Raw genomic sequence first — 13,036 nt, forward strand, 5'->3', positions numbered from 1 at the left:
GTTTCAAGGTTACTCTGATCTTGATTTAACTTTGAAGTAAATTACTTTTTGTGTGGGTTTTGCCTTTTAAAAACTTTATACCCTTGAGCTTTCTTCTGCACCAAGAGACTCTGAGGCATAAATCCACACTCTTGGTCACCGGCCAATAAAGGGCTCATATACTTTTGATTGGCTTAGTCAGCATGGCTGCCTGTATCTTTTTCACATGTGTTGTTGTTGTTGTTATTGTTATTATTAAGACAAGGTCTCACTATGTAGCTCTGGCTGTCTTGGAACTCATTATGTAGACCAGGCTGGCCTCAAATGCACAGAGATCCACTTCTGTCTCTAGAGTGACGGGATTAAAACTGTGTGCCATGGTGCCCAGCCTCTCACATGGGTTATTCTACCAAACAGCACTTAAAATTGAGCTTGGGCTGGGTATGGTGGCAAACACTTGTAATCCTAGCACTCATGAGACAGAGACAGGTGGACTTCTGTGAGTTTTAGGCCAGCCATATCTGCACAGAGACTTTGTTGAAGAAGAAAGAGGGGTAGTATGTGTTCTTAACACCATTTAGGAAATTTTAAAACCAAATATTCTAAAATAACCCAAAACTATACTAATGCTGACTGACAGTAGGGACACTATGAAGTCATGGTTTTCTTGTACTTGAGTCATTGCATTCTGTAAGGGGAAAAACAACATAAAGTAGAATGGAATCTGAGCTGAGCTGTCTTGGGCTTTGCTTATGCTGAATGGCAGGGACGCTGTGTGTTTCCAGCTAAGGCTGCTGGGGAGTAAGAAGAGCACTGACTGACACAAACATCTTTGACTAATTGGCTTTAAATTAATAACTGACCATTGAGTGTCCAGAAATCTTTCACTGTTAACCAAATTTTCATGATACCCACATTCATTCATGCTAACCAACATGGGGTTGGGACCCAGAGTTCTTAAAGCTGTGTGGATCATGACCTCTCTGTGGGCAGAACAACCCTTCCACAGGGGTTGCCTAAGACCATCAGAAAACAAAGATATTTATGTTATGGTTCCTAACAGTAGCAAAATTACAGTTATGAAGTAGCAACAAAAATAATTTTATGGCTGGGGCTCACCACAACATCAGGAACTGTATTAAAGTGTTGCAGCATTAGGAAGGTTGATGTTAGGGCCTGCTCTTTGTAACATAGTTGAAGCCATTTTGTATTCAGTATCCATTTTTCACAAGGTGAAATTAAGTTCAAAAAATTTAAATTATGCCTCCTAGAAGTCGTTATTCAACTAACTGGGCACAGTAGCACACACCTATGATCCCAGTGCTCAGGGAGGCAGAGGCAGGTAGATCTGTGAGTTAGAGGCCAGCCTGGTCTACAAAGGGAGCTCAGGACAGCCAAAGCTACACAGAGAAACCCTGTCTGAAAAACCAACCAAATAACCAAACAAAAAAGTATTTATTCATAGTTGACACTAACAAATCTTGCCAGAGGGTCAGGTTAAGCTCATATATTGCTGTGACTCAATGGGGTTATTAATTCATGTTCTGTTAAACAGCTGTGTGCTTGGTTACACTCTGGTTGCACTTTGGAAGACTTACAGATCACTTACTTCTCTTGGGACCAATCAGCTTAAAGGTTAGTTTAACAATATTTTGTCTAGTTAGCCAAAATGTATTACAATGTATTACTGCCCTCCCCTTGTCTTCCGCACTTGGTGTTCCTATAAAAGACTGCCCTAAGAACAGTCGATGTCACAGTTGGCTTCCTTGAGTTCACTGTGTCCTTGACCAAGTCAGTCTCTTGGGGTGCTGTGTTTAATAAACCATGCGTGTCTGACTGAGACTGGAGTCTGCATGGTTTGTGTGGCTATTCCTGGACTACCACAGTGGAGAACCACTGGCCTAGTATGTGTGTGGCCCTGGGTCCAGCCCTAGCACAGAAGAATAAACAAACAAACAAAGAAACAAAAAAACCAAAAAACAAACAAAATGAAAAAACCCTGGGCTCTTAGCTTCTGAAGTTCTCTCTTTCTTCTGTGATTCTGCAAACTTGTTCCTAGGCAATGATTCACTTCAGTCTAATGAGGAGGTCTTTCTTTGAGTGCTCTGATTCTGATTTACTCAAGGTTAGTAGAAAAGTTGCAACAATTTCACTCTCCCATTTTTACAAAAATAAAATAAAATAAAATAAATTTTAGGGAGCCAGCTAGCTAGCTAGCTAGCTGAAGAGGTTGAGAAGAGAGAGAATCACTTGAACTTGGAGTTCAAGGCCAGCATGGGCAACACAGTGAGAACCAGTCCCTAAATACGTTCCTGGAAGGTCAGCGATGGCTCGCTAGTACAGGCTCTTGCACCAAGCCTGACAGCTTGTGCCAATCACTGGAACTGATGCTTCAGAAACAGGGAATAGCCCCTAAAAACAGGTCCTCTAGTGTCAAGGCATGTACCCACCACCACCATACGGCCGAATAGACAAGTAATAAATTTATTTTTTAAAATTCACTGAGGGCTAGGTTATGGCTCGGGTTTTGTTGTCATTCTAGACCTTCCCTATTTGTTCAGCTGTGGTGAACAAGCAGATGAAGGTCCTCCTTGACAGGACCAGTGTCAGAAAGTGCGGTTTATAAGCTGGGCATGGTGGCACACTCCTGTGATCCCAGCACTCTGGGAGGCAGAGGCAGGAGGATCTCTGTGAGTTCGTGGTCAGCCTGGTCTACAACATGAGTTCAGGACAGCCAAGGCTACAAAGAGAAACCCTGTCTCAAAAAAACAAAATAACCAAAAAATAAAACAAACAAACAAACAAAAACAAAACAACAACTGCAGCTCACTGTGAGAAAATGCTTGGACAGCAGCAGTCATTGAGCATTTGTCAAGCTGATTAATCAGCCAGGGGAGTTTTAAATAACTCGTGTGGAGAGTGGCTAGGTATAGTGACGCGTCTGTAATCACAGCGTGTAGGAGGCAAAGGCAGGTGGAGTGCTGTGATTTCCAGGCCAGCCCAGGCTACCTACTTTTGTCTCAAACTATACACACACACACACACACACACAGACACACATATATACACAAATCTAAACCAAACTAAGAATAACAAGCAGCAGTAGCAGCAAGAAAGGAGTGAGTGTACCGCATCCCTTGCTCTGGGAATTTGTTCAAGACATTACCCAAGACCAAGGCCTCGCACCAAGCGCCAGGCACGGCGACACCTCCCTTCCGTCTCACGCTGATAGAGCCACGTTTACGAAAGCTGCAGCAGACCAAGTGACTGCCAGTCACACTCTCTTCTCTCACCTATGAGCAGCATCGCCACACTGAGAAATAGCTCCCATAATGCTTCAGTGAAGACAGCAGCTGTTTCTTCTGTCATACGTGGGTGGTTCTACCGTAATTCCTTGACTAATGTGGCCTCTGAGGTGTAGGCATTTTGCTGACTATGTCCTAGTCCACTCGGATTATTTCTTGAATCAAGTGCTTCTAACCAGTATGTCAAAACATTTTCTCAAAAAAAAAAAAAAAAAAAAAATCTAAACATAAGAGTCTGGGGATGTAGCCCAGAGTGGTTTGTTAGCCTAGAGAGAGCCCCAGGCCCATCTCCAGCAACATACAGCACGGGTGTGGTGGCACAGGCCTGTAATCCCAGAACTTGGGAGGTTGAGGCAGCTTAAGAAATTCATGGTTCTCTTTGGCTACATAGCGAGTTTGAAGCTTGGATTACAGGACACCCTGCCTTAAAACAACAACGTGAATTATGCAAATTCCATGAGGGAATGGCCGTGTGCTCCATGCAAATGTGCTCATATTGAATCCCATGCCATGAGTGTTCTTCACCAGTAACTCTGGCAACACAGATATGTAAGAGCCTCTAGGGAGTATCCAACCAGAGCTTTACTCCCAGGACATTTGTATTTCCTCCCTTACGGCTGGATAACAGTACACAGAGGAACGGTTATTCTGACAGGCTTAGCTAAAGACAAAATCAAGGACACTGTCAATCCCTGAAGGCCAGATCCTCAGGGAATCAATACTGAGCCCTGGGCTCTTCAAGGATGCTCTCTGGTAGCTTTCATTCCCTTCAGTGTTTGGCAGCAGAGAGTAGCAGCGGCGGGAGAGCAACAGCAAGAGATGCCCTTTAGCGTTCGCCTACGTGCAGGCCTCAAGTGTGAGGCCCCTCGGCCTTTAACATCAGCTGGTGTCACAGCTCACAGCGGTCTGTAACTCCAGCTCAGGGAATCTAACACCTTCGCACAGACACACATGCAGACAGAACACCAATGTACATAAATTTTTTAAAAATGATAAAAAATTTAGTCTGGGTCAGATTAGCCAGTATGTGTGAAGGCCTGGGTTTGACTCTCAGGCACAGTGACCCAAGTCTATCTCAATGCTTGGGACACAGAGGATTAGAAGTTCAAGGTCATCCCCAGATATATAGCAAGTTTGAGGCCAGTTTGGACTACTTGGGACCCTCTCTCAAACCCAAGTCTACAGAATCCTGATTTTAACATTATTCTTTTCACAGTGGCTCTAATTGTAGATTTTATCTAAATTCTTCCACGTTTGAAAATTCAGTGAGACAATTTTGAAGGAGAGATTTAAAGCGCATGCCTTCTAAATTTACCATGTTTGTTTTTGAGAGAGGGTCTCACTGAGTATGCCTGGCTGGCCTGGAACTCACTATATAGCTCAGTCTTGACCTCACTTGGAGCAAACCTCCCTCAGGCTCCTGAGTGCTTAAACTAGCGGGTGTGCACACCCATTCCCACCTCATTCTGTCATGTGTACAAGAGTGAGGGGTGAGTCTGCATCAGGACATGGTGAGGAGACCCTTGCCAGGCAGTGAGACCCTCCCACACCGATGGTCTCTGAAGCCCAGCTCCTGGTGCCACCCTTTCTCATGGATCCCGCGGCAGGGGGGAGGGAGCAGAGGAGACAGAGCTGCAGTCCTGGCTGTGGCCCGTCAGACACCTGCTTTATTTAATCTACAACACCGCATGGGTGGAGAGCCGCAGAAAAGACCACACTAAGTCAGCATAAGGCAAGGAACGACCAAGGTGTGAATTTGAGAGGTGGCAGAGAAGCCCTTGGCTGTGAGCCAGGACAGTCTATCTGAAGTAGTTGGGACACTCGTGGGCCACCATGCTCCAGGCTTGGTTAAAGGCTTCCACGACAGCCGGCTCCAGGGGCCCCTCCTCAGTGGCGGCCAAGTTTTGCTCCAGCTGCTCCAGGCTGGACATGCCCAAGATGACTGCGTCTCCTCGGGTACCCTGCAAGGGAAGACAGCCACAGATTTCAGCACACTTCTGCTATTTGGTAGCTCCTGTCACATGCCCCTCCCTGCCTACCCCCTGGTAAGATCTGGGATCTTTGTGTATTTCTGTCCTGGAAAGCACTTTGCACATCAAATCATGTGCCCAGCCCTGGAGGAGGCACTCTCTCTAGAAATCACTGAAGGGCAACCCTGGGTCTCTGAAGGGACAGAAGCTGAGCTCATGGTGCTGGGCTACCTGGAGCTGTGAGTGGTGGTACATCCAGCGCAGGGCAGCCGAGGTCATGCTGGGGGCGCTGGTGCCGTACGTGGTCTTCAGGGTCTTTTCCACGAGGGCGATGGCCTCGAAGTGGTGTTCCTTCCAGAAGCTGAGTGAGTGGGGAGAGTGTATGGGCTGAAAATCTTCAGTCACATGGAGAGTTGAAGCCAAAGGGCCTCCCCAGGCACTGCTCCTACCCCATCCTGTAGCCAAAGGAGCCGTATCCCCCTGGGAGAGGACCTCCTCCTTTACAGGGTACCGGAAGCTCCTGGGCTGCCCATTCACTAGTTAGACGTAGAAACTGCAGACCTGTCTGCCGCTCACCCAGTGCCATGGAGAAGCTACTGTGAAGTCAGAGTTGGCCTTAGCACCCCCAAAACCTCACCCAAGGTCCCTTTTCTCTCTTTTGTTAAGACAAAAACAAAAACGATTTGTTTATTACTTATACAGTGTTCTGCCTACATTTATGCCTACATGCCAGAAGAAGGCAGCAGATCTCATTTATAGATGGTTGTGAGCCACCATGTGGTTGCTGGGAATTGAACTCAGGACCTCTGGAAGAGCAGCCAGCACTCTGAACCATCTCTCCAGCCCCCAATGGTCATCTCTTTCCCTCCTGGCAGGGCACTTCTCAGAGTAGAAAAGACTTATGAGACCACAAGGTCTGGGTGGAGGTGGGGCTTTCTCATTTCCTTATGAAGGTAGGAGAAAATGAGAAAGCCCACGATTTGCCATTTCTTCTGGGAATGAAGAAACAGAGAAAGGGATGCAGGAGTGGCGCGTCTATCCCCAGGAGCACAGTTAAGAACGTCATGTAAGACAAAGGGGACTTTTGGCCCCTACACATCTGCACGTAGAGAGCCCCCAGCTTACCGATTCCTGTAGGTCTCAGCCCAGTTATTCCCAAAGAAGCGGCCCACTGGCTGCTTCCCATCCTTATCTTCATACTTGTATTTGCCTGTCAGTAGGCCTCCTGTGGGAAGGCAGCAGTCAGACCCCAGCCCAGACTCCTCCCAGAGGCTTCCAGATCCCACCCAGCTCTGAACTGGAGAGGAAGGAGCCTGGGAAAGGCGTCCGCCAGGACAGCAACCCGTAGAGGCGGCCGGCATGCCCACCCACCCACAGGGCCTGTGCCCACGGCAGCCCATACCAGCCAAAGGGTTGTAGGCGTAGAACCTCAGTCCAAAGTGTCTGAGGCAGGGGAGGAGCTCAGTCTCCACCTGCCTGGTGGTGGCGTTGTACATGCCCTGCAGGGAAGGAGAGGGGCCTGTTGCGAAGTGTGGATGTATCAAAGGAAGGGATCCAGCCTTCCTCTTTTTAAAAAATAATCTATTTTGGAAGCCTTTCTTTTTCAGAGATGGGACTTGGTAAACTGCCCAGGCAGTTCCTACACTCGTGGGCTCAACCTCCCCAGCAGCTGGAGGTAAGAGCGTGTGCCCTGTGCCTGCTAGCCCTCCACTTTTAAATTTTGTTGTTGTTGTGTGTGTAGGTATGTGTTGTGCATGTGTTTGGTGCGAAGGCAAGAGGAGGATGTGGAGCGACCTGTTCTGTCACCTTCTGCCTTGGTCTCTCACCGGATCTGGAGCTAGGTGGGCGGCAGGCAAGCCTCCCTGATCCTCCCATCTCTTGCCTTTCACAGCACTGGGTACCAGGAACATACCACCACACCCGGCTTCATGAATGTGGATTAGGGGATGAGAATTCTGGTCCTCGTGGTTGCGTATCATTTTTACCTGTTAAACCTGTTTTTTGTTCTTTGAAAGTCTTGCTCTCTAGCCCAGGCTTGCCTTGAACTTACAATGATTCAGCCAGGTGTGGTGGCAAATGCCTGTAATTGCAGGACTCTGGGAGGCAGAGGCAGGCAGATGGATCTCTGTGAGTTCCATGCCAGCCTGGTCTACAAAGTGAGTCCAGGACAGCCAAAGCTACACAGAGAAACCTTGTCTCAACAAAACAAAACAAACAAACAAAAAACCAAATAAACGAACTTACAGTGATTGTCCTGCCTCAGCCTTCCAAGTGCTGAATTACATATGTGTGACAGCATGTCCAGCTTTGCAATCTTGTACTTTGAACACTCTAAATCTAGACCATCCCAGGTTCAGTAATTTCTAAAATCTCTAGTGGGGAGAGGATGCCGGGTGCAGGGAGGGGAAACTGGCCTGGGTGATCAGTCTACAGGCACCTCCAGGCCTCATCTGCGGGATGGATGCTGAAGTTACAACTACTAAAAAACCTTGCAAATCCTCTGCTTCCAAGATGTGTAATAATGAAATCAAAACACACACAGCCGGCTGAGGTGTCACTCAGGGATACCGTACCTGCTAGCACACATCAAATCTTGTGTTCAAATCCCCAGAGCCACAAAATAAACAAGCACCACAATGACAAAAACCCGCAGGCAATAGCAATAAAGGTAGGTTCTAGGGCACTGACTCAGTGTCTGAAGGTAGTGGGATTCTAGTAGAATCACTGTATCTAGGGAAAACAGACTGAGGTACTTGCTTCTCGTTGTGTCTAGGGCAAACATCAGAATGAAAAAGCTGTTTTCTAGAAGTACTTTGACCTTTGAAATCACTGTAGAAAACAGGGATTTTTCCCTGTTATCTCCAGAGCTGTTTTTCTGGAGAAGCTTTACAGCCTTTGGTCACAGCGGGTCCTGGCACACCTGGCGCGTCTTGCACTATTGACTACTGCAGACGGTGCACGGTAAGGACTAAAGCTGCAGGAGCCTGCTGTGTGCCTTCACAAAACAGATTCCATTAGATGGGGCTTTGGGATGAGGAATTTGTTTTACCCAAAACCCAACTTTTGTTAACAAAGACTAAATATCCTTCTTCATGGTAGCTGTCTGAGGTTCAGTTCATCAAGGCTGGACCTCCCTGCTGTCTCAGAGGGAGCTTAGCTGTCTCTGATGAGCTTAGAGTGACCCTCTTTCCTTGATCATCTTGTATAACTCAGAACACCCATAAGAAGGTATGGTTCAGAGACTGGAGGCTCCTGTGGGCTCCTGAGGAGAGGATTCCCCGGGGAAGAGCCATCTAGGCTAAAGCTGAGCATTTTTCTAGGACATGGAGGGGTATGTTCCAGGCTGAAGTGCAGCATGGGAGGAAGGGATCCGGATGTTTGGTTAGGCAATAAGCAAACAGGTGCATAAGAGCCAGGCTGGTGAGAGACAAGGTGGCGCGCACAGGCTCTGAGGAGGGGAGTGGCTGCTGTGGAGAGAGGGATCCCCCTCAGGTCTGGGTAGGCCAAGCACATCAAGTTCCCCTTACCTGGTACACGGTTGGCAGGATCCAGCCGTTGCTCTTGCAGAGGGTACAGATCTGAGCCACCTCCCAGGAAGCGTAGTTGGACAGGCCAAGCTCCACAAACTTGCCCTGCAGGGGAGAGGGTCTCGTCACAACTCAGCTCAGCCCAGGGAACCGGGAAAGGGAGAGCAACTGGGTGAGGAACCTGGGAGAGGAGTCTGTGGCCAGAGAGCCTCACTGTCTTGGCAGAGTCGGGACGAGAAGCGTAGAGATCGCCCCTCTGGGCTCGGGGGCCACCCTCACCTCCTGATGCAGCTGGTGGCAGGCACGAAGCGTCTCCTCCACAGGGGTGCTGTGGTCGGGAGCATGTAAGTAGAAGAGGTCCACCCGGGGACACTGCAGCCGCTTCAGGGATGTCTCCAGCTGGGACCGGACACTGTCAGGCTTCAGTGACTTCCCATCCCAAGGGTTGGCCTTGGTGGCAATTTTCACTTGCAGGAAGATTATAATGATTAAGAGATTTATTAGAAGGCCGGGCATGGTGGCACACTCCTCCAGTTCCAGCACTTGGGAGGCAGAGGCAATCGGATCTCTGAGTTCAAGGACATTCTAGGCTACAAAATGAGTTTCAGGACAGCCAGGACTACACAGAGAAACCCTGGCTCAGAAAAACCAACCAACAAACAAACAAACAAGAAAAAGGATTGATTAGAATTACTCAGTGGCCATGTAAATATAAATGTTTCTGACTAAATTACTTAATTTAGTTCCTATTTCCTAATTTTTAAAATGAGATGATAATAATGGAACTGTCCTCATAAGGAGGGAATAGGAACTATTTTTTTAATTCTAGGTAGGAGGCTGGAGTGATGGCTCAGCAGTTAAGAGCACTGGCTGCTCTCCCAGAGGTCCTCTCCCAGAGGTCCTAAGTTCAATGCCCAGCAACCACATGCTGGCTTACAACCATCTACAGTAGGATCCAACGCCCTCTTCTGCAGACAAACATGCAGACAGAGCACTCCTAAGCTTAAACTCATACGTAAATAAATCTTAAAGTTTCAGGTAGTTATTTAAATCTTTCCGATTTTATCTGTAGACAATCATGCTATCTGTGAAGTGAGGGAGTTTTAAAAATAATTTCTAATTAACAGTACAAAATAGGGGCGGGAGAGAGGGCTCAGCAGTTAAAAGCACTTGTTGCAGGCTCAGTTCCTAACACACGGCAGTTCACAACCATCCATCACTTCAGTTCCAGAGGATTTAATACCCTCTTTTGGTACAAGGCATACGTGGTACGCACCATACATGCAGGCAAAACACTTGTACACATAAAATAATTTAAAAAAATACACCTTTAAACGTTTAGATTTTTTTTTAATGAGCAAAGGACCCGAATGAATGAATAAATAAATAAATAAATAAATAAAAGTACACGTTGGCCGGTAAGTTGCCTCAGTGGATAACGGTGTTGACCACACAGGGCTGCATCTGCTTGAACACCATCTCAGACCTTGCACTCGGTGTTCCCAGCTTTTGTCAGGATGATGTGAGCCTGTCTGCTGCAGGATATTTGATATTTCACACTGTGAACCCCGAGATTGTTCTGTTTACAGGAAAAAACCTGTTTCTAGTTGTGGTATGGCTCAGCCCTAGCATACACCTTTAATCTAAGAGCTTTTTGCTTGAATTAAATAAAATCAACCATAGGTCAAGAGGCAGAGCAAAACACCAGTTGACCATAAAGAGAGAGAGAGAAAAAAAAACCCATAGAGTAAGAGGAAGTCAGGAGGATGGATAGAAAGACACACAAAGAGTAAAAGGGAGGGACATTCAGTTTGAGGTTTTTTGTTTGTTTGTTTTTCAAGACAGGGCTTCTCTGTGTAGCCTTGGCTGGCCTGGACTCACTTGTAGACCAGGCTAGAATCGAACTCACAAGATCCGCCTGTCTCTGCCTCCCGAGTGCTGGGATTACAGGTGTATGCCTCTGCACCCATCTCAGTTTGAGGCTTTTGAGAGGTGGGGAAGGTGTTTCCATAAGCTGAGAAGGAAGGTCAGCTGGGTTCTTTCTCTGCCTCTCTGATCTGACTGGCCTTCACCCAGCATCAGGCTCCCCAGGCTATTGTTAAAATTGAAAGATTGAGATTTTTGTTAAAAACAACTTCCATCATTTGGCTCCCTCTAGCCATAGAATGGAGAAGCTCAAGGGGACAGGCATGAAAGCAGGCAGACCAGTAAAGTGCTATGTAAGAATTTAGGCAGGAGGGGCTCGAGAGGTGGCTCAGTGGTTTGGAGAATTTCTAACAGAGGTTGCCAGAACCCCACGTTAGCATACAATCATCTGTGACTACAGTTCCAGAGTATCCACTGCCCTCTTCTGACCTCAATAGGCACATACATACGTACAGGCAAAACACTCAGATATATAAAATAAATAGATCTAAAAAAAAAATTATTTAGGGAAGAGATACAGGGGCCTGAATGTGTTTCTTGGCAGTGATCAGCCTTTACCAGAATCCCTGAAAAGACCCACTGTGGAGCTCAGTCACCTACTTAGCACTATTTCTTACCCAATAGGGAACCCCAACTACATGGACTGATGATGGGTGGATTCTGTGCTCTGATATTTGCTTTTGTTGCCTCAGCAAGACCAAGTGGAGCCCTCTGATCTCACAGGATAAAGGCAAGAAGACCACACCATCTCCCTGCTACAACACCCGCCTCCAAGGCATTCTCAGGTGAACTTCTGCCACAGGTGTGTCCTGAGGACTTTGGCCTAGTGAATCCTCAGACTCAAAGAAAGAGGCAGAAATGGGCTAAAGAGGAGGGAAAAGCTAAAGATTAAAAAAAAAAAAAAAATTTCAAAACCAAAATGTTCATTATCAGGAAAGTCGCCAGATGAACTCTACAGTGTCCAGGTGGAGAGAGCCGCTCACTGACGCCCCTCCTGTTCTAGCACCCCAGAGAGGACCGCTGCACAGGAACAGGAAGGAGGAGCCTCGGGACAGCAAAAGTGACAGTCGCCCTGCTGAAACTCCAGTGGCTTCAAGCAAGGAGGGACGGTCCCCCTCATCTTCCATCCAGGGGCACATGCCACTGACCATCCTGCCCCATTCACGCACTTTGCACTCTCAGACTCCATCTTCCAGGAGCTAAGCCTCCAGCCTCCGATGCCCCTTTCTCTTGTTCTCCACTCAGCACACAGCTACTTACACTGTAAGGTCTGGCCCCACTGCTCTGTGAGCTTTGCCTACTGCTCTCCCTACTGCTCTCCCTACTGCTCTGCACAAGCTACTCCTTCCCGCACTCCCCAGCAATCACGGCTTCAGTCTTTCCCGTTGGACATTGAACTCTCTGTGGATTAGTCTCTTCTCCACTGTAGTAGTCCCATGTCAAGAGCTGGCACAGACTGGGCAGAAAGGCCGAAGTGCCCTCTCCCGACACCACCTTTCCAGCCCTGCCCCGAGCTGGGCTCTTGGCATTGCTGCTATTGTTCTTCTTGAGACCCACAGGTATCGTCAACTGCACAGGACAAAGTCTAGGGGCTGACCAAAGACTAGAATGAGAAGTAAGCTCCTGGAGCGCAGGGGTAGTGGGGGCAAGAGGGAAGAGCATGACCACAAAGCTTGGTTGGAGGAACGGGGGTGGGGGCGGGCAACTGGAGTGTTGGGAGGCAGGGATTACCGTAGGAGGCAAAGGGCCAGACGAGGCGTAAGGTGACAGTAGGGGCTTCCATGGCCCCGCGCCCGAGCTGCACATTTAGAAGTTTCGAAGGAGGGGCGGGACAAAGTTCAGTTCAGTAGTTCCGGATTTGGGGTCCACCCAGTTGTGGTTACGGGAGCTAACGAAGCTCCCGGGGTGCAGACCCTGGCCGGTGCACTCTGGGTACGGGCAACAACTCAGTTCTACCTGGGGGGAGGCCAGGTGCGGCAGTTACCTGTGCAGTCGCCGCTGCCCAGCCCGAGCCCCAGGTCACCGAGGATGCACTCGGACTGGCCGTCGCTGTACATGAAGGCCGTGTCCAGCTCGCTGTGGCCGCGCTCCAGGAAGGCGCGTACCGTCGCTGCGCTAGCGCTCGAATCCAGGCGGCGCCCCATCTCCATGGTGCCCAGCACGGTAGCGGGCCGGAGAGGGGCGCCAGAGGCGGCGCCGGGTGGCGGAGGCCGGGACATGGCGAGAGGACGCGCGACCGAAGGCCCGGAGCGGCGGGCGCAGCGAAGAGCGGCGCGGCCCACGGCTCGGGACGCAGCACGCAGCATGGAGACTGCGCCTGCGCGCCCTG

General features: G+C 48.6%; 1 protein-coding gene across 1 annotated transcript; it reads right to left on the reverse strand.

Moving 5' to 3' along the window:
• Positions 1 to 4,929: 4,929 nt before the first annotated feature.
• LOC110560498 (aflatoxin B1 aldehyde reductase member 2) lies at positions 4,930 to 13,028 on the reverse strand. The gene is made up of 7 exons (XM_021656453.2): positions 12,692 to 13,028; positions 9,061 to 9,248; positions 8,782 to 8,886; positions 6,657 to 6,753; positions 6,380 to 6,479; positions 5,486 to 5,615; positions 4,930 to 5,245 (listed from the first exon to the last, which is right to left on the reverse strand). The coding sequence occupies exons 1-7, from the start codon at positions 13,011 to 13,013 to the stop codon at positions 5,084 to 5,086; spliced, it is 1,104 nt and encodes a 367-aa protein (XP_021512128.1). The 5' UTR covers positions 13,014 to 13,028; the 3' UTR covers positions 4,930 to 5,083.
• Between the last annotated feature and the right edge of the window lie 8 nt (positions 13,029 to 13,036).

Source organism: Meriones unguiculatus, chromosome 3 (genome assembly GCF_030254825.1).
Source record: "Meriones unguiculatus strain TT.TT164.6M chromosome 3, Bangor_MerUng_6.1, whole genome shotgun sequence".
NCBI lineage: Eukaryota > Metazoa > Chordata > Mammalia > Rodentia > Muridae > Meriones > Meriones unguiculatus.